The sequence below is a fragment of the Parasteatoda tepidariorum genome, chromosome 11, assembly GCF_982258835.1.
Source record: "Parasteatoda tepidariorum strain Cologne lab strain chromosome 11, Ptep-v5.0, whole genome shotgun sequence".
Lineage (NCBI taxonomy): Eukaryota > Metazoa > Arthropoda > Arachnida > Araneae > Theridiidae > Parasteatoda > Parasteatoda tepidariorum.
The window spans coordinates 75,018,736-75,045,753 of NC_141765.1; the positions used below are offsets into that span (position 1 = coordinate 75,018,736).

The 27,018-nt window shown below is 28.7% G+C and overlaps 1 protein-coding gene across 1 annotated transcript in view; it reads left to right on the forward strand.

The window, feature by feature from the left end:
- LOC107440387 (solute carrier family 35 member F3) overlaps positions 1–26,617 on the forward strand; it is a 47,046-nt gene extending 20,429 nt beyond the window's left edge. The window contains exons 3-8 of the mRNA XM_016053295.4: positions 6,558–6,930; positions 8,471–8,690; positions 12,626–12,754; positions 17,678–17,867; positions 25,614–25,703; positions 25,927–26,617. Coding sequence (XP_015908781.1) covers positions 6,558–6,930; positions 8,471–8,690; positions 12,626–12,754; positions 17,678–17,867; positions 25,614–25,703; positions 25,927–26,135 — 1,211 coding nt within the window. The 3' untranslated portion in view covers positions 26,136–26,617. The remainder of the gene's footprint in view (positions 1–6,557; positions 6,931–8,470; positions 8,691–12,625; positions 12,755–17,677; positions 17,868–25,613; positions 25,704–25,926) is intronic.
- Positions 26,618–27,018: the final 401 nt, after the last annotated feature.

A 27,018-nucleotide genomic window follows, 5' to 3' on the forward strand; every position in this document is an offset into this window, starting at 1 on the left:
TTTTATTCCTTTGATAGCTTGCATTCTGAAGGACACTTTCCCTGAATTTTTTTTTTTCGTAAGCTGTAAAACAAACATAAAATATATTGGGGACATGAAAATGACTGTTTTTGTGAGAATGACCCATATATATATATATATATATATATATATATATATATATATATATATATATATATATATATATATATATATATATATATATATATATATATATATATATATATATATATATATATATATATATATATATATATATATATATATATATATATATATATATATATATAGTGTAGTTTTTATGATTGTATTTTGCTCACAAAAGTATTAAGTGAGCAAAATACAATAATAAAAACTACAGTCTTAAAGACGGTCCTAAATACTTAAAATAAATATTGCGTTTTAACAAAGTCATGTAATTGAAATCAATTGAATCAAACGAAAAACATAACCACCAAAATTTGGTTTAAATTTAATGCAGAGTGCTGTTTTGTGCAGACTTAGTAAAATTTAATTTTTGTCTTCAATTTACCGAAATAATTTAGGTTGATATTCATCTTCTGAGTTATCTTGCTGGCATTGTTACTGTTTAACGAAGCATCATTTCTTAAAGTTGATGTCTTAAAAAAAATTTAATCAGCAAAATATGAATAATTCTTTTCAGGATTTCATTGAGTTTCTATTAAATTATAATTCTCACGAGCACAAATGAGATGCTATTTAAACAACAACTTGAAAAGAGGTTCTGTTTCAAATGACTTATTTGAAATCCAAGAGTATGTTCATAAACAATAATAAATTAAAATGGTGTTAAGATTAAATGAATTTTATTAGATTTTAGTCTATCGATATTCTCAGGGTCATGATAAATGCAATACTGCTCAAATAGCCATTAGTATTGATGAAATTTATCTTTTGCTAACAAAGTTTAGCATTTAAGTTTTGTATTTAGTTTGTGATGGCTCAGTAGTGAAGGCACTAAGCAACTGCCATTACGAAGAGCTTTCAGTTCAATGGGCTTGCCAGGGAAGCGGCTTGTGCTGACTACATTGCCATAATCATACCGTTAGCCACAAAATTGGGGACCTTAATCAAAGAATAGAGAAAGGAGAAGTTCCGTTCTTAGAAACGTAACTACCCATGTTAAAATTCTTGATGGACCCATCAAAACATTTTGATGGTTTATGTTGGTTCCAGTATGATTCATGATGGTCCAGCATCATTTGATGCTCACCATCATCCAACATTTTCCATTACATGTTCATGGTTTTTGATTGACCAACAAACTTCCATCATTCCATGATGGAAAATGCTTCTTTAACAAATGCTTTAATACTAGGAAAGTTTACCATCAAAGGAAGTTTGACTCGTGGACAAACAACCCATGATGATCCGTAATGGTTCATAATGATTCCAACTGTACGTTTCCATGATGGTTTGGTGGGAATTCTCAGGAATATTGGTTCTTAGGAATATACCAATTTGGATTTTCTTATGTTAGACCATCATAAATGAATCCGAATTCCTACATTAGGATGATGGTTGTTCATGATCGTTCCAACATTTGGTTTCTAAGATACCATGATAGAAATTCATTGATTGTTCAATATGAACCATTAAAACACCAAAACATCAAACCACCAAAACAAGTTGCTATTCTTATGTTGGATCATCATAAATCAGTCCGAATTCCTACATTGGGATGATGGTTACTTATGTTGGTTACCATCAAACAATATAATGGTTCATGATGGAATTATTGATGGTTACCATCAAGATTATGTTGATCCATCAATGGAAAACCATCAAAAATGTTGATTTCGGTATTGCGGAGAACTGCTCGGTTCGGTATGCTATACCAGGAAAACAAGAAAAACAGGAGAAACAAGAAAAATTTATTCAAAATATTTATTGATTCCAAGAATATATTCTTGTTAAGGTACAATATATTAACAGAAAAAAAACTATTTTATTACATCGGATAACTTGATACGTTTCGAATAACAGCAAATACGAAATATGTTATCAAGATAATCTTAGAGGAAACTGCAATACAAAAATTGTGAATTACAGCTACCCTTCCAATTCACAACAAAATTTAGCACAGAATCATAAACAAAATCTCTAAATTAAATATTTTTTGAAAGTTGGATAAAATACAGAGCCGCTGATATTTTTTTATTCAATAAACAGCCAATGCAAAGCAACCAATGTTTAACAACATATCCTTTTAATTCGGAACTCAACCCAGAAGACAAGAGGAGACTTGAAACAAGCACTAAAAAAACTAAACGAACTTTGTAGAGGGCTTTTTGAATGAAGCGAACCCACATTTCAAGCCACAAAATGCAAAATGTTAGTGAAATTGGTCAAATAGTTTCCGAATAATGAAATTTTCCAAAAAAAAGTGATATTTTTAAGCTTTAAATTTTTTCAGTGTTACGCGACAAATTTTGGATTTTTCCATTTAATTTCCGTAGCTTGCAGGTCAAAACACATTCGGCCAAAAAACATTAAATTCAATAATAAGATATAATTATATTTTTAAAGGAAAATTTAAGCGTAGTAATTTTGAACAAGTGAGTATTAAGAAATGCGACTAAATATGTGAAAAATGAAATTAACATTGGAGAACCCGAATCGCATTCCTGATAAAATTATTGGAACTATATTTTCCAAATTGCGGCTAAACCAACACATCCTAGTGAAGAAAACATAACAACCACTTTGTAAGGTCACGAGCTATAGTCTTCCTTCTCTGAGTACGATTTTAAACATCTTGTCATATTAAAGCAATTATATTATATTTTATAATGTACAGTACAGTGAGCAAAAAAAAAAAAAACTACTGGATACCCTAATATTAACATTATTTTTTGCGTATTTCACCATATTGCAGTAACTTTTCAAGCGAATTGAAAAATCTTTGCACGCAATTATAAAATTCCCCTATATAAGGATAATTTCATGTAAAAAATAAATTTTGGCAAATATTTATTATTTTTTATCGTTTTATTTAATAACAGTGGTAAAACTTTTGAATTGCAAGGTATATAAATTTTTACACAATTTTAAAGTGTCTAATTTTACATAGCAGAATAAAAAATTTAAGCGAAATCGGTTGAATAGTTTCTGAGAAATCGAATTTTAAATACACAATTATTTAAAATTTGATTTCTTAAGAATTATTCAACCGATTTCGCCCAAATTTCTTATTTTACCACAGAAAATTGCATTCTTTTAAAATGATAGAAAAATTCGTATATCTTACAATTTAGAATTTCTTCGACTAAAGTAAAATATTTATTATTTTACTTTCTAAAGTAAAATAATAAAAAATAATAAATATTTACTGGAAATTATTTTTTGCATGAACTTTGCATTCTTTGAATAAACGGATTTTATAATTGAGTGCAATTTTTTTTCAATACGCCTGAAAAGTCCTCGAGATAAGGCGAAATACGTAAAAAATAAAATTAACATTAGGGGGTACAAAATTTGGATTGCTCTCCTGACCAAACTATGGAGACCATTTTTCCCAGATTGCGGCTACCCCTTACACTTCGGGGGTCAAAAATGTGAATCTGTCGAAAAAAGGCATGTTTATTCAAAGAAAGTACGTTTTTGCGTCTAATTTCGTAACTTAAAGTATTGTTTGCACCAATTAATTAGCATATAGCAATAGATCATCACCTCCAACTATTAAGATTTAGTCCTAGAGCGTACGTAAAGATTTGATAATTAGAACAAAAGTCATTCGTTTTTTTTAATACGCTGTTGACAAAGATTTTAAATTTTAAATTTTATTTGTGTTGTTGTTTTTAATGCCACTTACCAATATGATCAAGCCTGCTTGGTGAAACCAAGCTAATTTAAGGCAGAGGGTGCGTTTCTTGCTTTTCAGTAACGCCATCAATTGCCAAGAATAAGACTTGCACGTCACAGACGGTTTATATGGCAGACCCATTGATTCAGCCACAGATCGTAATTTTGACCTGAACCAGAGAATGAACAATCTCCAATTCAGTACCCCCTGAGGCATACTTATACAAATTATAAGTATTTAATAATGTGAAGGTGAAATGAATTATATAAATGTTCCTCTAAAGATTACGGAATATATATATATATATATAATAAATAAATAAATACAAGAAAACACGAAGAAAGTTAAGAAAAACAATAAAACAATAAAACAATTTAAACTGTTGTTTGTTATTTTTCTGCTTATTATTCCGCCCCCCCCCCTTTTTTTCATATGTCTATTATTTTTCTTTGTTTTATTTTTCATTTTGAACATATATATATATATATATATATATATATATATATATATATATATATATATATATATATATATATATATATATATATATATATATATATATATATATATATATATATATATATATATATATATATATATATATATATATGTATATATATATATATATATATATATAATAAAAACAATAATAAAAAAAAATAATAACACCAGAAAATATTCCGAAAAAAGGGAAAAATTAATAAAAATCCGGAAAATAGAAGATCGAGCGAAAGGTGAGCTTTTCAACAGTTCACACGATTATATTCGCAAAAAGGAGTACTTTCTAATACTGTATCAGTATAGACAAAGCAAAATATATCAATACAATAATTTGAGGAGCACTCAAAAAAAATTTTACAATAAATAAAATAGAATACATTAAGTAAAAATATCACGTAAAAACGAATAGAATTGTTTTAAAATGATCGGTAATTACAAAGTCTTGGCCTTGGAGCCGCAAATGTCTATTGGTTAATTGTTACCACGTGATGAATTCCCTCCTTTTTTCAACAGTCTAAAACTATTAAAAATATGATTTTTTCATTTTTTTTAAGATAAAGCACATTTGTGTGCTTGATTCCGTCGCTTAAAGTATCGCCGGATCAAATTAATTAGAAAATTGGAGATAATACCCTCCAATCATTAAAATTGCATTCGACATTAATACGAGACAATCCGATCATTAGATCAATAGTTATAGATTAGTTTGTGATCAGATCAATAGTTATTAGATCAATAGTTATAGAGTCCTTTTTTTTATTTAATTTGTATTCAATTTCTTTTTGTGCCTAATATTTAAAAAGTGTTAAAATAAACTCATTTGTGAAAAATTTGCGATACAATACTTGAAAATGTAAAATTTTCCTCCCTAACTGGCCCAATATTCAATTTCTTTTGTAATTATTAATCAATTGCAACTTTTAAAAGGAAAAAAAAAGCACTTTCAAGCTTTACTGATTCAAAATCAAGCCTTTGTTATTATTATATATATATATATATATATATATATATATATATATATATATATATATATATATATATATATATATATATATATATATATATATATATATATATATATATATATATATTAATTGTTACATATATATAATAATACCAAAAATCAAACATTTTTGCAACTTAGAAATCCTCTTTGGCTAGCAGATTTGACTTTCGTAGCAGACATAATGGAAAAACTAAATAATTTTAACTTGGAGCTGCAGAGAAGGAAAAACATATAGCACAAGTAATAGGGGCCATAAACTCGTTCAGAGCTAAACTAGTTTTGTGGATATCAGTCTCTTGTGCAGTTTCCAAACATGAAAAAAATGATAGACGACAGTTGAATTGACTTATCAGCGTTTGTCATCAACCTCCAATTGCTTCAAGATCAGTTTGAAAGGTGCTTTCAACAATTTAATATCATCGAGCCTATGGTCACTTTTTTGTTAAATCCTTTTACCAAACAAATAAACGTAAACTAAATAGCAACATACATTTCAGAATTTTTTCCAGTAAGGCGAGAAGAAGTGGAGATAGAATTTTTGATCTTCGGAGTGACATTATCTTCAAAACTAATATTATATCTGAATCTGAAAAACGAGAAATTCTGAAATACAGAAATAAATTTCCTTTCTTAAAAAGAGCAGCATATAAAAGAAAGTCGTTATTTGGTTCCACTTATACTTGTGCAGATCATTGCTTTCGACAATGAATATCACAAAATCAAAATATAGACTATGACTTACAGATAAACACCTTGACGATTGCTTGTTGAGATCATATTCTCATATTCATTTCATCATATTCTCCCAATTCTGAAGAGCTGGCCAGTAGAATGCGATGCCAAAGATCACATTGACTGCATTTTATATATTTTATAAATAATTTTTATACTTCGCATGTTTTGCAAGTAATTTAGTAATCATTTATTTAACACAAGAATATTAATGCTAATTATTCATAAATTAATTTTTAAAATTAAATTTTTGTGCATTACGTAGTTTGTATTATTACCTACGTCTACCAACTATAAACTATAATTTCCACTTATACTTTCCAAAATAATTAAAGTTTCAAACGATGTTGATGAAAAAGTCAGACATATCGAACTATTTCCACTTATACTTTCCAAAATAATTAAAGTTTCAAACGATGTTCTCTGTTTATTTCTTTTTTATATATATAAAGTTTTGAACCCCGTTTACTGACATTCTTTTTGTTTTAATAGTGGAAGACCATTCGGATCTGCAGAAAAAGTCAAGTAATTGTTGTTCTGGCAGAGCAAAGAAAACAGCAGTAGGATTTTTTTTGACTGTCATTATGTGTGGTACTTGGGTAGGCATAACACATTTGCTCAAATGGGCTTACCTTATCTCATCAAATCTGTCAAACGAAACCTCTGAAAGAACTCCTGCCGTCATTGATATGGCCATCAATAGAACCAAACCTATTTCTATAATGACAACAAACAATGAAACTTTTAAAGCCCCTTTCATTACAACCTGGTTTTGCACAGCGATCAACTGTTTATTTTTTCCAGTTTATTTATGCACAAGATTTTGTTCCAGGAGGACTAGAACTACAGCCAAAAGATCTATTCTGTAAGTATTGACCAACAAAGAATGTCTTATCATAAATTAAGGAAAAATCACAAAAATGACCAGAACGTTACGCAAGGAATTTAATCAAATTGGCACCCATTATTAGATTCAATTAGCACCCAAATTGGCCAAATTATTAGATTCAATGTAAAATCTTAATTATGAGGTGATACTATGCAGCTTTATCGTTTTTACGTGGCTGAAACCGGTTTGGTCTTGTTTACGTTCGTGTATCAATCGGTTAATATTGTAATACGATATGTTAGAAATAAATACAAATAGGAAGTATATAAAAAATCTCCCTAATAAAAACCCATTGCATATATGTTTAAATATAAAGGTATTGCATATAAACTCGTAAAAAACATGTAATTATTAAAAAACCACAGTGCGTCTAATAATTTGGTCTGATTATTATAATATACTAATATAATACCTGATATAATAAATATTCTACATTTACATAATATATCGTCTATTTTATCCAATCGCCGAATTTATATTATATATCGACTCATTTAGCCAATTGATACACGAACGTAAGCAAGTGCAAACCGGTTTCAGTCGTGTAAACACAATGAAGCTATATAGTATAGCTTGTTAATTAAGATTTTACATACAATCTTTCAGTGCGTCTAATAATTTGGCCAGGGACTGAAGTTTATCGAAAAACAAAAATGTAAGAGATAATTAGTACAATTCAAATAAACATTATTTATTTTATTTTATATTTTACTCATTCATTTATTCTTGTAAAATCTGATTGTGAAATTTAAAATCATTTCATTTAAGAAAAAATTTATTTAATTTTTTTTTTTAATTTGGCAAAATTTTCTTATATTAAGAATGTCTACTGAAATTGCTTTCAAATTTTTGAAATAATTTAGTGCAAAATATTTTAAATAAGTCATGAAATACCGTCAAATATTTAAATAGTTCATTACAAAATATTCAGCAAAATTTAATGGAGAGGAATGAGCAAAGTTGAAGTTGAGATCTCTAAAGGTGTGTTTAAAACTTGTGACATACATATCTGAAAATTGAACTAATTAAAAAAGCTTGGTGTCTTTGAATGTTTTAGGTACATTTTAAAAAAAATCCGGTGCTAAATTTTGAAATTAGCTTAACATTATTGATTGCACCTTTTGAAAACGACCCATTTCAAACCTTCGCAATATTTGTCATCAGTGTGAGCGTTTACTGAAAAAGAATCAATTTTTGGCTTAGTGTTTTTACCCTAAATATGGAACAATAATATGAATGAAGGCTTACTCTGTATAAAAAGAATCGGCGTCTCAAAGTTACGCAATTTCATCATGACATCCGCAAACTTTTGCTTTCTTTCTCTACGACAGTATATTCCCACTTCTAGCTGAAACTTACAGACATGGGGGAAGCAAGATTATCCGTAACCATGGTAGCGGAGAAAGGAAAAGAGGGGAGAGTGGGAAAATCACGCGAACTTGGGGTGTCTGTTCTATTTTTAAAGAATATTGGATTCTATAAATTATTTTATTTATAGATTTTTCTATTTTTCCAGTGATTCCATGCGAAGGTTTCGAGAGAAAGGTTTATCAGCTCTTCATTTTTTAATCCGCTCAACATTCTTCTGTGTTCTATGGGTAGGAACAAATTATATGCTTATATCTGCAGCCAGTAGATTAGATGCAACAGCATTGATGGCTCTTCAAGCATCCAGTGCGTCTTTTATTTATCTCTTATCTTGGGTTATACTTCATGAGCAATTTGTGGGAATTCGAGTAAGTTTCATTTTGTTTCATTCATTGAAGATCAAATGCTATATAAAAATACAAATTCCAATTGTAAAGTGAAATTGTGAACAAAGATTTTTAAGTTTATTGAGTGTTTCGAAAAAAGGTGCCTAAAACTAAACAAAGTTAAAATAGGAAAAATGCTTGAAGAATATAATCTCAAAGCGTTATAAAAAAAAATGAGTATCAGATGAAATATTTAAATACTAATTCACGACAAAAAGCAACATTAGATATTATCTGATTTTGACGTGATTAACAATGGAGTCACAAATGGTGTGTGACATTTTTAAATCGTCCCGAAGGCCTCTCAATATGATTTTTTCTTTTTTCTTAAATCTATAAATTTTTTTGAAAAAAAATATTGTTTCCTTATAAGATTGCTCCATTCTCTAACTCTTACAAATATCAGAAGAAGAAAAATTAAATTAAATGTAAATATAACCCTTTGTCAAATTGCTGAACAATAAATAAATAAATCTATTTTATTATCTAATAAATTACTTTTATTATCTATCTGAATATTCATTACATAACTAATTTTAAATTTTTATTTTCAAAGCATTCAAACTTAAACGCATTTTAAGAATTAATATATAGAGTTATTATTTTAATTGTTGCTACACATATTTATTGCTGAAATATACTTCATCGCTAAACATTATGATTCAGAATGGAAATAAGATATAAAATATATTTTAACAGGCTTACAAAATTTAAAAATTATATCTATAAGGTATAGATTTCATTAATAAAATGTTAATAAACCTAGTTCATTTTGAAAAATCAGTGACAAGGCTAAAAATTTATTTGTTTATAATAAAATTAAATTAATAATTGTGTGAGAATTGTAAACATTAAAATAGTTTCGGAAGGCTAAGGATTTGAACATTAGTAGTCGTAAACCCAAAATTGGGTCGGCTGTTCAACGACAGTTATAAAATAAAATAAAAATTGGTTTACGACAAATATGCAAATTATCGACGTAAATTGCATTTTTATTTTGGCAATCTCTTGTTCAGATAATCAAAACTAATTTTTATAATCGAACACATTTTTGAGCCGTGATGGTTCAGGAGATAGAGCGTTCGCCTTCCAATGAGGTGAACCGGGTTCGAATCCCAGCGATGACTGGTCTAAGAATTCCGCATCCGGCTTACACCGATCACAGAGCTGACGAAAAATATCCTCAGTGGTAGACTGATCATCGGTTGAGTCCCTTTGCCTCCAGGATAACCGTGGGAGGTTTCTGTGGTTTTCCTCTCCATGTAACGCAAATGCGGGCTAGTTACATCAAAAAGTCTTCCACGAAGGCAAATTTCTCCCAATACTTGATCCAGGAATTCCCTTGTCTTCTGAATTGGGTTCAAAATTACAAGGCTACAGATTAAAACATTATTAGTCATGAATCCCCCAAAAAATTGGGTCGGCTGTTCAACAACGGTTATAAAATAAGTAGAACACGTTTTTTTTACGCTATTTCAGATAGAAATTTAAAATCTTAAAAGAGTTAAATAAGTAGGGGTCTTAAGCATCATATTTTTGAAAATATAGAAAATATCCAATATTTTTTCAAGTATAGAAAAGTTAGTCTGACTGTTAATAAATATTTTAAAAATGATTTAAATGTAAGAACATGAGAAAGCGCATGTATATATTCCTTATTGTGAAATCCATTTCGCGCAGAACGAAATATTTATCTAATACATAAATAGCAAATATACTAAAGTTTAATTAAATACAAAATATTTTTTTTACTCCCCAAAATGCAAAATATACCATTAATCTCAAGTGTCATCGTAATTTTATTAAAATGAAAATTCCAATTAACACAAATGTTCTAATTATGGAAAAATTTACCCATAGAAGAAAGTTTCACTGTTTTGTTTTGACCCTAATCCATTAAATAATCAGAAGTATCAAAGTCATAGCAAAGTAAATAAAGTAAAAAACACAGGACAATTCATAAAAAAAGGAATGTCTTTTTATTAAACATATGCTCACAGTTCTTAAATAAAATAATAATTTGTATGTATTACTTATAAAATGTAACACTTAAAATATATACAACAAAATGTGTAATAGCTTCCAAAATTAATAATATATTTATAAATATCAAAAGAGTAATGCAAAAAATAATTTTTCGGATAGTTTAAAAAGAAACTCTTAAAATAAATGCATAAAGTAATTAATAAATAATTATTCAAACATTTATATTCAAAAAATTATACAATTAGTTAATATTTAATAAAATTTCTAGTTTCAAAGCAACATAAAAATACAATGTGCTTGACTTCGCTTTTTGATTGAAGAGATGAATTAACTCCATGATTTCCTCATTTTTTTTTCTTTTAGCCGTTCAACCTAAAGAATCAAGCCAAAATTATCTTTTCATAAATTAAATGAATAGGATAATTACTTAAAATATAAAACCCTAATTGCAGTCAATTTGCTTTACGATTTCATTAAACCTTTAAACATGCGTAATTTTTATCTGGGACCATTTTCTTAAAACCTATAAATATACTTACAAAGCTCATTATCTACTTGTCAAAGAGTATACTTTCTGCTTGAAATTTCCACACTAAATGATTAAGTGCAACTTTAGCAAGCATGTTTATTTTATGAAACAAATATTCATTTCGTTAAAACTCCAGTAACTGCTTTAGGTGGAGTGAGTCCGTTGTTGTAATGCTAGCAATGATGGTAACTGTGACATTTTCACACAAGATCTACCACATCTAATGTCTTTGACCAATAAATATCTGAAATGATCTTAGGTCTCTATATTTCTTGTACCTGTCATTTCTCATAAAACGTTTCCAATCATAGGTGGCTAGGAAATTTATAATTTACCATTCAATGTGACCACCATTCTGATGTTTCAATAATTGCATGCTATATACGACATTTTAAACAGAAACTCTGTGTTTATTCCCCTGACATGAAAAGCAATTATGTAATTAATACTATTATCTAATTGCAAATATGCAAAAATAGTATGCCTAGTAAATGTCTGCTTTGCATCGAATAATTTTAAACAGAAGAATATTTTTAATTTCTTAACAAGATTTTATTCTCAACTAGCAGGCAGTAATTCTAAGTTTTCTTTAATGAAAACTTGATAATAATTTAAAAAAACAGGAAAACATAAATGGAAGTACCAAAAAAATTTATCAGTATATTAATGAAAAAATAATATACGTGGTAGTGTATAGAATTAGAGTTTTAAAAATGGTAAAATTTAATTAAATAGTTAATAAAATAGTTCGGCGAAACACGCGCGGAGGAGTAATTAAAAAATATTTTTTAAGATTAAGACGATATATAATAATGCTTAAAAATGTTGACTACGTATTCGTATTAATAATTATAAAATATATTTTGAAGAAATCAATAAATATATTATTCCAAATCCATTCATACGTATGTATATTATTGAAATTGTATCAATTATTGAAATTGTATCAACTATTGAAATTGTATCAATTATTGAAAAACAAACTAAAAAATAAAATATAATCACATTAAATGTTTAAATAAAATGTTTTATTCAAATTTCTTTACTAAATTATGAATAAATTTTAAGACGCCTAAAAAAGAAACATCGCATTTTAAAATTTTAAAAAAAGGATTAGCAATCGGTTTTTAGCGAAAAAAATATAAATGAAATTTTACGTTCCGCGCGCTTGAGTCAAGTTCCTCGTAAGTTAACCGCATTTAAATATTAATCACACCATTTAAATACTTCTTCATTGTCGCCAAATTATAATTTTTAAAATAAATACTTTTTCTCGGCTTCTACTAGATAAAAACAGCTCAAACTTTTCAATAGATGTAGATTAATAGTTGTTGCTTAGATCCCTATAATGCCAACATGAATATGTTTATTTTCAGTGAATCATGTAATTTATTCTTCTTAGATAGTAGCAGTCATTTTATGCAATACTGGAATAGCTCTTTTGGCGTACATGGATGGAGTTTCCAGAACGTCAACTTTAGGTGGAGTTGTTATGGCATCTGCGGCAGCTGCAGGTCTTTCTGTCTATAGAGTAAGTTATATTTGGAGAAACTACATATTGAAAATAATAAAATGATCATGATATTAACAGAAAAAGTTCTCCTAAACTTTCCATTAAAAACTTCGATGAAAAAGCTTCTAATTATCAAGTGAAAAATATTTAGATTCAAGTATAATCTACCTTTAAACAATATTTCAAGGATATAGCAATTTAATTATCAGAACCATCACAGCAGAGCGAGTAAAGGCCTAAATTTTGAAGGAAAAAAAATTATTATATCTGTTTGTATTTCCCAAATTTTTGACATTCACAATAAAAATTAGCCACACAGAAACTTTTTGTTTCAAATAGCAGTTTTAAGAGTTAACTAAGAAGCATAACTAGCGTTCAATAAATAGGATTGATGCAATAATAATTTCAACCAACAAAAAAAGGATTAACATGTGACAAGGATTAACAAATTTTGCTTGAGAATTACAACAACAACAACAAAATGACAATCACCTGTGTGTCTGTCATGTAAATAGTATGTTAGGTGATCCGTAGAAAAAATTCACACTGATTGTGTCTCACTTAAAGCGAATAAGATATTCATTTAAGTAGTCTTTCAACGCGCTGTGCAACCCCATGCCTTTTATCATCTTCTCAATTTGTTGATCGAATTTCGGAACATCCTGCATATTTTATTAAATTGTTTTTCCTCTTTTGACTTTATATCATTGACAAATATAATTTCCAAAAAATTCCTTATTTTAGTAATTGAAGTTATTTAGTGATGACAAACTATAGTTCGTTCACCAGGAGTTGGCACTTGGCTCCACCTCCTCGGACGCAGAGTTCATTTCAGCGCTGGAGTAAGAGGAGAAAGATCTCATCTCTTGAAATTGAGACAACTCTTAATTCGTGCCAAACACAAGCAGTGAATTCTTTTTCAGTCACTTACTTCGCTTTAACATTTGCTATTATACCTTCCGTTACTCTAGCTAATTAAATATATTTTAAATTTAAAAACTGCTGTTTTCCCAGCAAATATCTCAAAAAGGACAAACTATTCACTCAAAAGAGAGAGATATCATCAAATTTATGAAATATTTAATGTTAAAAAAATGCACATGAAGATTGCGAAATAAATAATTCTGTCATACAATCACCAAATAGCAACCTTGTTCAGGATTGTTCACAACCTTCTCCCAAAAATAGCGAAATAGTATCGTCGGATACCACGTGATGAAGGCGGAGCCAAGTGCCAATTCCTGGTGAACGAACTATAGTGTATGCCTTAACTCTAAATTTTTATTTTATAATTAAAACTTATTTAGCTACAACTTACTTTATTATATTTAATTACAACTTACCAGACTTAGCAAAAAAAGATTTTATTTTCGATAGATCTAATGACATAATTATCTTCTCAATTTTACAAAAATAATTGATGCTGTTTGAAGTATTTCACGGGAAATATTAGAAAATGTCTTAAAAGCATAAAATTACTTTTTATTCGAGAGTATTTATTTGACATTGATTTACTTCAAGCATGTTTCAGAATTCATATCTATTCATTACGAATATTCTAGACCATGAAAATATTACGAAGGGAAAGAGAGTTTCTTTGGAGATAGTTTATTGGGAGAAGTTAATTCTCTTCTAATATTGAAAACAACTTATAAGCTTCGAGCAAATAAATCCCACTTTTTAAAGCCTACAATTATTTTAATGATAACTATTAATTTAATATCAAGGATTAGTCAAATGCAGATTTGAGAAAATAGACGAGTATTTATTTTTGATAAATTCAACTAGTTGTACATTGAGTCAAAATAGTTATATGGATTCATCCTGAATATCTTTTGATTTAATAATCAGATTTTCTTGAACTAAGATACAATCTTAGTGATTTCAAAGACAAACTTTAAATAAACTTATGAATCATGTTTCGAAATAGCACACAAAAACACATGTGTGACCTTTTATGGAACAAACATCTTTTCTTTTTGGCGAATTTTAATTTTTCCTCCTAACAATAGGTAGGATGTAGTTGCAAATTTGAAGAAAAAATGTTTCAATAGATTAGAAAGAAATTTTGGACCCTTAACTTTTTTTTTCTTGTATTTTAAATATCATATTTTTTGAAGCAACGATCTAAGTCAGAAATTCCGTTTAGGAAACCGAAAGGAAAAAAAATTGCAAAAAATATTTTTAATAAATATTATACTGGGTTTACATTTGGGTATGATAACGGCAAAAGGCGTGGGTCAGTTATCGTTAGTTTTGAGGCATTTCAGGAAGCGGCGGTATATCTCGTCACTCATGCAGGCCCGAAAAATAAAAATGTTGCTTGGCCTTTTACATTTAATCAGTTACAGGAAATTCATTGTTATTAATTTCAAGGATATTATAGATAGATATATTAATAATGAATAAATGTAGAATTGGTAAAAAAATGTGCTTTTCACTCTAAAATTTGAAAAAAGATAGGAGAAGAATAAATTTTAATAAAATATTAAGCATATTTTGATTTTAAAAAATTCACTTTCATTATTTTTTCAAAGTTGCAGATGTTTTATGTAGAACATTAAAAAATTTGAATTTAATAATTTGCTACAGCTTAAAAATAATTTCATTTCTGAAATCACTTATTAAATTTTTTTTGAAAAGATTATTTTTAATTATATTGCAATTTTTAAATAAATATACATAAGAATTCTTTGTTTTTTCTTATTAAAGTTACTTCCCTAAGTATAATATTTAATTCTGCATATATTCTCAGTTTCGAAATATATATTTCCGAGAAAATTTAATAATTATTCCCTTAAAAATAAAAATTATTACTTATAAATAAAACAATTCTTTTATTTATTGAAAAAGAGGTTTTTTTTTTATTTTCTGTTGTTTATTATAAAATTTTGTTTAATTCATTGTATTAAACATGTATTTAAAAGGAAAGACTTCTTTTTTTATTAAATAAGGGATATATTTATTTTTAACGTTATAGGATTGCAAAAATTTTATTATTTTTATGCTTTATGGTAATTATTATTTAAAAATGTAGTAATTTCATATGATAGCAGTAAAAAATTAAAGGTCCGTAATTATTACTATTACGGTATTTTAGGTTGAGGCTGTATGGAAACTTCTTCCATTAGTTATGTTTGGTCGCTTAAAGTTTTTTTTGTTGTAGGCCCTGAATGAACTACTAAATATTTTTCTCCAAACAACTTTTTTAAACTTTCTTTAAAATGAAAATGAATTGGTAAGCTCAGAAGTATAGACATAAAATAATCAATTTATACACACTAAGAAAAAATATAAAATGCTGAAATCTCCCTTAAAATCATAAATTTCGTGAGTTTAAAGTAAGGAATTTTAATCTATCATTTTTTATTACATTAATATTGCAAACTTTATTACAATTAAGTATTATGTAATAATGAATGTACATAATTTTAAATATAAATTTAATTTTTATAAATTGTTTTCATTTATTTTAATGTTTGATTTAAACTTAAAATCGTAGTTTAAGCACTTGCTGTACAAAAACAATATTTAAATTAGTTCAAATAGATTTAAGTACTTGGGATAAAAAAAAATAACTTCACATTTTCTGAATAGTAACGACAAAAGTTCAGTCTAATAAAGTCAATAACTTGTTTTCTGAAATTTTAAGCAACATTTGGAAATAATAATTGCTAAAGAAATTTCGTTCTTAAAAATATGTTTTTAAGTAATAAAAATACCAATCCAAGTTTTTATTAATTTAGTTTCGAAATATGAATCAAATTTCCCACCTTTTTTTTAAAATTATAGTTATCTAAATAATAACCGGAATTATACTTTCAAAATGCTCAATATATTTATTTTTCAGTTACACAGCAAAAATAATTTTTTCATGTGGCATATTTTTTTTAAATTTAGTTTATTTTTTTATTAAAAAAAAAACTGTTTTAAATGCTTTATAGAAGGAGCGCTGTTTATTATTTTAGACGTGTTTTCGAATACTTCCGATAGAGGGAAGGAAAATTTGTTTTTCTAATTTTTACACCACTACGAGCGAGAAATAAACTACAAAAAATCTTTTTAGCAAAGATGAAAGGGTGGCTTTATTTTCCTTGGAAAGGATGGCTTCGAAAAGATTCGAAAAGTGTGTGTTAAAATAAGAAAACAAAACTCGCTGAACAACATTAACAAAGGTTAATTTCTTTTAAAACATTACGGAGAAACAATTATTTAAAGCAAAAGGATACATTTCTTTAAAATAGCATGGCTTAGCGATGGTAAATGAAATTATATTCGGCTGACTATAGCGCTTTTAATATCTTTTTGTTTGTTTCTTTTTCAATTGTGGATAACTTAATACTTTCTATAATACTCAAAAAAGCGACCTATTTAATGTTTAATGCATAATTTCATAAAATTTAATGTTATTGTCGTAAGAAAATGTTTACAAAAAATTCTCGTCACCAATTCTTCAATAATTTGCATTAAGAAGGAGACGTAGTTTTTCTCCTTTTGTTTGCGTATGCTAATCAAAAAGTGAAGTTTTTATATTTATTTTTTTATTAATTCCCTTTCCAGCTTTTTAATTTATGCTAGTGGAAAGACGGTGTTGAGTTGTTTCAGTTTTTTTTTTTCTTAAAGTGGAAAAAAAATACTTATTGAGCTTAAAAATCAAAAAAATACAATAAATTGCTTTTTTAAAATTGATACTATAGAGTTATATAAGAACCATTATGATTTATATAATAAAAAAATATTACAGAGCCCCCACCCTTTAATCTCAATTGTGTCATTTATTGCCTAAGCATCATCATTAAGGATCGTCTATAGCCAATTAATCTTGAGTAACAACCAAATTCTCTAATATCTTATAAATAAAAAAAAATTTCATTATTTAATGTTATTATTTTTCTTTTTGACATGGTATGATTATTACCATCATTTCTTTATATTTTTCAGGTATTATTTCGAAAACTAATTGGACGAGTGACTATGGGCCAACTTAGCATTTTTCTAACATTAGTAGGACTGCTCAATGTAATCATTCTATGGCCCATTGGTCTAACATTATTTCTTTTAAAAACGGAAGTATTAGTGTGGAATGATCTTCCTTACATTCAAATCTCTGGTTCAGCAGTATTAATTACGGGTAAGATTTATATAATGTGAAAATTACTTATTCTGAAGTGCATCATAAAATTCCAATTTTTATAAACATTTAGTGAATGATTTTGAATTTTGTTCGATAAAACTTTTATAGTGACAAAGGAAGAAAAAAAAGAAACATGAAAGACAAATATTTATAAAAATTTCGCATCAATTTTGATGCGATTTTTACTCTCTGTGTGTGTGTGTGTATGTTGTGTGTGTATATATATATATATATATTCAAAATGTAGAGAAAATATGGAAAAAAAATTATGAAAAAATAAAAAGAGAGGAATAAAATATCCTAATTTTAAAAATAAAAAAAATTTAAATAAAAAAAAATACATAACCTCTTCATCAACTCACACGATTATATCCGAAAAAAGGAGTGCTTTCTAATATAGTATCAATGTAGCCAAAGCAAAATATATCAATACAATAGTGTGAGGAGCACTCAAAAAAAATTTTTTTGAAACAAAATGGAACACATTAAGTAATAAATATCACGTAAAAGCATAAAATAAAAAATAAAGAAAAAAAAGAACCAAACGCAAAACGAAATCTATACAGCGAGATAGACTGCCAGATTACAAAGTATGAAAACAGAAGAGCAAATTGAGGAAAAGGCGTAAATAGAGGCATTTTGTTTTACAGTGCGTTTTTACTGCAGTATTAAAGCGCTTTGGATTTGTTAGTTAGTAATATTTGAATGTGCGCAAGGTAATATCACACCGGATAATTTAAAGAAGTTTATAATTAATAAGGTTGATATTTACTTATACAATTTTGATGATTTTAGAAAATTAACATTTATTTAAGGAAAAAAAGATAGAGAGGGAGAGAGAAGGAAACGTGAATTGCCCGTTTTGCACATATTTTTAGCCATGGATTTGCCCGAAATAGTTTTGCACATGGTAAAATTATCTAACTTAACAAAGAAGCTTTCAGAAAATTTATTTATAACATGCAATTAACTCAATGATTTTATATAGAATTTAATAAATTTAGTTAGTTATCATTGTTTCTTATCAAATTTCGAAAGAGTTTGTTTATTTGTTTTTTGGATAAATAAACATTACTACATATTATTTTAATTCTACTCATTTGATTAAAAATGGCATTTATATAGATGTTTTTAGAAACATTAGAATTCCAAGTAATTAGTTTATATTAAAATTAAAATCACTTCTTTTATCCTATAAATCAACAAAGCAGTTATTTTCTTCTTCTATAATACTTAAATGCAAAAAATTAAAATTAATATTATCGCCATTAATACGAGGCAAGATTAATTCCCCGAAGTAAATATTACTCAATAAAATTGTATAATCTTGAAAATTAAAGATAATTGAATCAGCAATAAATCTAAAAACAAATTTAATACTGAGAGTATGATTTTTTTCGTAATAGTGCAAAAATAATTTAGCTAAGAGAGATGAAAAATTAAATCCTTGTGGTATTCCATCAATATGAATAAAAATATTTTTTCAATTGTAAAGATAATTATTAAAAAGACAAAAACTAATCAGAATTACCGAATAATAAAAATCGCAATTAAGGATCTTCTTAAAATCATAGTAATAATTAAAAAGGAGATTTTTCAGTTCAGAAATTTATTGTCTTATTGAAAAAAAATTTAAAAATTTTTTTTAATTATGTTATTTTATTTATTTAATTTAATAATTTTTTTCTTCTCTTTTTATTTTCCTGTAATTTTTTCCATGTTTTCTCTACATTTTGAACTTATTTTATAAGTTCTAAATACTTGCAGCTTCTGCGCAGTAAATTAAACTTATTAATTTTCTTTTTTTTCCCATCATTTTTCTTTTTATCCTTTTTGTATTTATTTATTGTGCTATATATATATATATGTGTGTGCATACTTGAAGAAAAGTTTTAAGATGAAATAAGACAAAATAAGTCATTACCTCACATGAGAATTGAAAGGGTTACAACAGGAGAAACCCGAAAAGTAGTAACAGGAAATAACATCCTAAAAATCAAAAACACTAAAAAAAGAAATTAAAGCTTCTTCAGAGGAGCATTACCATGCACCATGCAAACTTTTTGCAAAATACATTTTTTTAATACTATAAATGATTCAGGATTTACTTGGATTATTAAAATTAATAAAACAGTTAGTAGGTTTATTAATAATAATTCTATTACACGTATTGAATCTTTTGACTTCAAGGACCTTTTAACTCGTATTCCACTGGACAAAGATGTTCTTTTCTCATTCTGTTATTATTTTAATAATATTCTTGATATTAATTTTGAATACTGGCAAGCATTGTTAATTTTTGCATTTTTAATAATTTTAACTTTAACGGTGAGAGTATTTTTTTGTTGGCCAACCACTAGGCACCAAGTATTCTTGCTAACTTGCTAATCTTTTTCTTTTTTTTTTTTTTTTTACTACTTCGTAAAAAAAAAAATGCTGCGATTTCCATCAAGGACGATTTAAGATTCATTGATTTTATGTTTAATTGTATTTATTTTATTATATTTAATTCTATAGATTTTATTAATATTGCTAACACGATATATCCAGAGGAATAAACTCTGGTTAAAACTAATCAATCTAATGTATCTCAAGATTTTTTAGGTTTATTCATGACATAAAAACTCATTTAACGTTCAAATTGATGTTTTTTATAAAAGAAATTATTTCACATTCCCCGTCAATAAGTTAATATTTTGAAATTCTAATATATCTATTAGTATCTATAGAAATGTTATTATATCTCAAGTTAATCGCATTAAGTTTATTTGCAATAATGATTGATTTGCAATAATGAGACTTATTTTAAAAAAAACTGCACTTAAATGGATAATGGTGTCCCAATTGGAGTTATAGACAGATACACTATTTAGTAGTACCTTCCAAACGTGGAATAATGCTATAGATATTAAAACATAATCTGGTGCCTGTCTGTATTTCCAATTGATTTATTACGCTTAATTTTTATAGAGTTTATTTTTATCTCATTTTTGAAAAATTCTTATCTTTAAAATTCATATCTTTAAAAAAAATTTCATTCATAGATAGATTTTTGTTCTCCATCTTTGTACACATTACTAGTTTAAAACTCGAGTCCCCATACTAATTTGGTACTCGAACCTGCAACTTTCCAATTTCATTCGAAAAATTCTGTTTCCCACCTGGTAATTTATGCACTTCTACTTTGAGTTATAGTTGTAGTTCATTTACGTCGCACTAGAGCTGCTCAATGGGCTATTGGCAACGGTCCGGGAAACATCCCTAAGGATGATCCGACGACATGCCATCACAATTTTGATCCTCTGCGGAGGGGAGGGCACCCCGCTTCGATAGCCCGACGACCTGCACGCGAATTCGAGCACTTTACGGTAGAACAGTTTAACGAGGACCAATACCGCACACCCTCGGTCCCTACGCAGACTGATCCAAGTGGTCACCCACCCGCACACTGACCGCAGCCAGTGATGCTTCACTTCGGTGATCTACTGGGAACCGTGTCTTAGCGAGCACTGCGGGACCACTTCTTCTTCGAATTTCATTATCACGGTATATAGTCTTCGTCTGACTTGCTGTTAGTTTCTTTTTTTTTTCCTTAGGGCAGTTGGGGTATAATTATATGTGATAATTTACCGTTAACCTCAGAAACTGCTCACGCACTGACTGTAATGCCCCCTGTCAAAGCTGCCATGTATGTCAGAGCCTCCATTTTAATTTCCTTTTTAGTGTTTTTCAATTTTGATTTTTAGGCTGCTAATTCTTGGTACAAACTTTTCGGCTTTTCCTCTTGTGGTATTCCCAAGGTGATATTTAGTATGTTATTTCCCTGCTATTGCTTTTCGGTTTTCTCCTGTTGTTGTAAACCTTTCAGTTCTCATGTGAGGTAATAACTTATTTTATTTCATCTCAAAATTTTTCCTCAAACATTCTTTAAGTTGTAACATAAGCAGCTTGGCGCTGTTGAAACTTGGATTTCTGTATTTTATACTTTCTCTCTTCACTATTTATTATAATTACATTTGTATCTAAAATTATATTTATATATATGGGTGATTCTCACGAAACATGACAATTCGGACCAAAAAATTTCTTCAAATTTAAAGTCTTCAGAATAATGTAAAATTTTTTTTGTACACTTCTTTAGCTACACTTATTAATATCTTATAGACAGCAGTGCAGTTTATTGACATTTGCTCGAGAAAAAAAAATAGAAATTCACCAAATCTTGAATGCCAGGAAAATGACATATTACCTTAGAAGTTTAAAAAACAGTCATTTTAAGTTAATTGTAAGTAACTCAACTTAAGCCTTTATCTTAGATGGACCATAAATTACTTAAATTAATTCTTTTTATCCACTGTAGAGAGAAACAAAAAAATTTTTGTTGCTGATATGTACAGAATAAAAATGTGTATACTAATCAATCATTAAATAAATAAATAATTTTGATTACATCCAAGCATATTACAATCATACATAAACTTGGTATTAGGTTAATATTTGCTGTCCCTCTTTACAGTATAAGCAGTGAAAAAGAATTTCTGGTAACACTTCAATGTCCTGGAATTCATAAGCCAGGAAAATGACAAATTCGTCATTTTATAGCTTATAACTTTACTTTTATTTAATATTTTGACCGAAGACGTTTATATTCTGCAGAAAACAACAGTATTTCTTAAAATAACTCAGATAAATCTATGCAGTTTTTGTTATTAACGATTTCAAGAAGACAGGAAAATGGCAGCATAAAAACCTACTCACGTTGAAAAAATTTTTGAAATAGATTTTGAGCCAGAAAATTGGTTCTTTATTCATGCAACAAAACATGTTCAGATAGGAGGGTATCTAATCAATCTATTAACATAAGATATTGATTCCTGGCGCTATCTATTTTGGTTATAAATCACTAAATAAAAGTAGCCAGGAAAATGACAGATTTTCTTGGGACAAACAAATTATTGACAGAAAAAATTATTTTAAACGAAGTCTTAGTAAACAATACCATCTGCGTATATTCTAGAAATGCTTACGTAGGATAAGATTAAAAAAAATTGGATTTTGAAAAATGTATGGGAAGTTTTGAAGCTTGTTATTATTGGAAATATTGTTTGGGACACGCCAGGAAAATGACATTTCGATATTCAATTAAATTTTTTAAGTATACAAAACAGTCAATGCTAGTGCAAAGTCATTTTTAAATGCTAACAGCAATGCTATTTATTAATTTTTTTTTCAAAAAGTTCTTTTAGTATTATAGTATTAGATTTTGGAGCAAGGGACAGTGAATTGTAATGTTTCGTGAGAATCACTCATATATATATAAATATATATGCAGGTATAGGACAAAATAATAGGAATACCTGTACATAGTACCGCTATGCACAGGTGTTCCTATTATTTTGTCCTATACCTGTATATATATATATATATATATATATATATATATATATATATATATATATATATATATATATATATATATATATATATATATATATATATATATATATATATATATATATATATATATAAATTCATGGTGTTTCAGAAGAACTCGTGGTACATACGTTAGGGGGTGACAACTAGACAAGCCATAGAATCCAATCCATGTTCGAAACGCAAGGGCGACTTTCAACGACCGTCGTAAGAAGGTTGCTCACAGCAGCTCGCTTCATTCTCTCTATGGGTCACCGAGAAAATGGGAACTTCAGTGGGAAGGTATGCATTGGCTACCGTTGACGCGATTTAAACTTAGAATTTTGCCCTTAAACAAGTTAGCTTTTGCTCGCCTTTATTTCTATTTATAAGCAGAAAACATTCCAAATTGCCATTTCTTCGATCCACTTGTAAATCCATCATTATAAATGAATAGATCTTTAAATGTGAGTTAATCATTGTAGTGAAGTCTCCTTACCTTCATTTTATAACCCACTGTTCACTACTGTTTTATTGAAAATTATGCTTGCTTGCTTTCGTATGCCTGTTAAGGCAGAGGGGTGCGATCGTTCCTGTTTTTCAATGGAGCAATCTATGGCCAAGAATTCGACTTCTGCCACACCCATACGTCAACACGCCCGTTTTATAGGACGGACCCATTCATGCATTCATTCATTCATCCACGGATCGTAATTTTTTGACCTGAATCAGAGAACGATCAATCTCCAATTCAGTACCCCTAGAGGTGTTGATTTGTTATGGGAACATGGAGGACTTTGTGTCTCGACAGATTTTAACGTGCATCAGTCACCATTTACAACGCGGGGAGTCTTCGGCCGGTCGGGTTCGAACCCACGAACATGGGCCCAGCGCTCTACCGCCCAGGCTACCCCGGCCCACTGAATCTTATATTGAATAATTTTACCGAAACATTGCTGAATGAAGCGACACGTTTTTCATCTGATCAACCCATATTTTCAAAAATCTAAAAACAAGTAAATATGAACAAATAAATTGTGCAGGAAAATGCTGGTTGCGGAATTGGCGAGTAAAGTTTATTTATGAAACTAAATAAATATGATAATACACTCTATAACAAAAAAATCGACGAACCAAGAAGGAGTTGTCCGATTGAAACGAAAATTGGTAGATAGGAAAACAATGTACAGAATAGTAAATGATTAAAATTTCAGAACAATTGAATAATTTATTGCAGAGTTACAGTAACAAGTTCAATAAGGTGTTGACCCGCCTCTAGCCTGGATACAAGCTGCCACACGGCGTGGCATAGACCGATAAAGCTCCCGAATGGTCTCTTGCGGTATTTCCTGTCAAATTCGATCCAATTGTCGAATGAGGTCATCGACATTCCTGCCAGATGCAATCGCCTTCCCATCATATCCCAGACATGCTCGACGGGAGAGAGTTCTGGTGATCTGGCAGGCCAAGGAAGAGTTTGACAAGCTTGCAGACAGTTCATAGCAACACGTGCCGTATGTGGTCTGGCATTGTCCTGCTGAAAAGGCTGGGCGCTGCAAAAGGAACGGTAGCAAAACAGGTCTTAGGATGTCGTCGACGTACCGCTGTGCAGTAAGTGTACCTCTAATGACGAATAAAGGGGTCCGGCTGTCAAAGGAAATGGCACCCCAGACCATAATGACTTGTTGAGGGCCGGTGTGGCGTGCAATAGTGAAGTCAGGATCCCCCCTCTGCCCTGTGCGTCTCCAAACACGTCTTCGATGATCGTCAGGACACAGTTGGAAGCGGGATTCGTCGCTAAAGACTATACGTCCCCAGTCGGCACCATTTCAGCCATATATGTTCAAAACATTCATGCATACGAAATTTCAAAGCAATCGGATGATTGCTTCTTGGTGCGTCGATTTCTTAGTTATAGAGTGCATTTATTTAACAGTCGCACTGGAAGAAACCTCTTAAATGACATTATAATGATGCTAAAATTTAATTAAATCTCTCGCCGATTTTAAAAGCATATGATGAAAGTATTGTGATGGTATGCTTATTTTATGTACTGGAAATGAAGTTTTGTTGGGAAACTTCAAAACCTATCGATCGTTCATTACTATAGGATCAGTATGGTTCTTTGCTGTAATGACAGAGAGTAGAACTGGAAGAAAAATGTATTGCTTGGATGTGTAATAGCATATGTTTGAGCTTTTAACAATTGGAGAAAACTATTGAATCAAGTACTAGTGTAAATAAAAAGAACTATCTATAATGAACAAACAAAATCTATATGAATAATCAATACATTTTTCATGATTTTTATTGTACTTCTAAATTTTGCAGTTGCCAATGTGATAGGAAATTATGATATAATTCATAACTATGACACTTTCCTCAGACTTGGAGTGGTAGCCGCAGTACCTGTATCAGCCGGTAAGTGCATCATTATAATAATAAGTATCCTAGCATATTTTAACTCTTCCATTTTGGTACTTAGAAAGAGCTTTGACAATGCATGTCATTCAGGCATTTGATTTGGGAAATAATTCCTTCAATCCTCTGATAATTACTATAAATTGCTTCTTATTAGTTTGGAATGTAATGAAACTATTAATATTTTGTATTCGAGGAATTGATTTTGTTTTAATTTTCTTAGTTTTAGACGTCCATCTCTACAATGTGATTTTTGAAGGTATGAAACTAGCTGGAATACTCTTGATATCAATAGGTTTTCTGTTGGTTCTTCTACCAGATAATTGGCCTGATTATATCACAAGATTAATTCGTTGGAGATGTCGGAAATGTCCCAAATACAATAAACCAACAGATCCTACACAACCCCGCCATCTCTTCATTCGCACATAGTTCTTTTGTAAAAAAATTCATTGAATTTAATGATTTTAATTCTATACAGCGTAATTAACGCTACTAATGTATATTTTTTGAATTCTTAAATATAAAATCAGTTTAAATCATATTTAAGTGATATAAAATACATGACAAATCATTATTACTATTACTTAAAATCATCAAAACTAATTTATTTTTCGAATAAAAATGAAAGGTGTCACTAAAATGTCTTTTGGTTTAAAACTCTTTGTTGAAATCTGGTTAAATTATGGATACATTAAGAATGTATTTCAGTTTCATCCGGCAAATAGATTGAATATGATAAATTTATCTCTACCTTTAGTGTGATTGCTTCAATAATGATTTATTACATTTTATTTTTTTTTTATTTAAATATTAAGCTATGACCCTTTATGTATAAAGTTTAAAAAATTTAACATAAATCACTGAAAATAAATAGCAATGTAATACGCACAACGCGCAAAAAAAAAAATAAACGAAATACCATAAGTAAGTTTTGATCTAATGAGCAGGCTAGAACTCAATCTTAATGGGTCAAGAGGGTGACCTCAAATATGCTGATTAATTAGTGCAGGCGATACTTTAAATTACGAAATCACACACTAAAACGTACTTTCAAGAAAAAAAACATTCCTGACCCTCGGGGGCAGCCGCAATCTGGAAAATCCCAATAGTTCGGGATCCCTTAATTTTACTTTTTGTGTATATCACCATATCTTGAGAGCTTTAGAATCGAACTGAAAACATTTCTGCACTCAGTTATAAAATTCGCTTGTCCAAAGACACCCAAAAATTTTAATAATCATTATTTTTTAATTTCATAATACTGAAAAAATTCTGAATTATAAGATAAAAAAAATTTTCCATTATTTTAAAG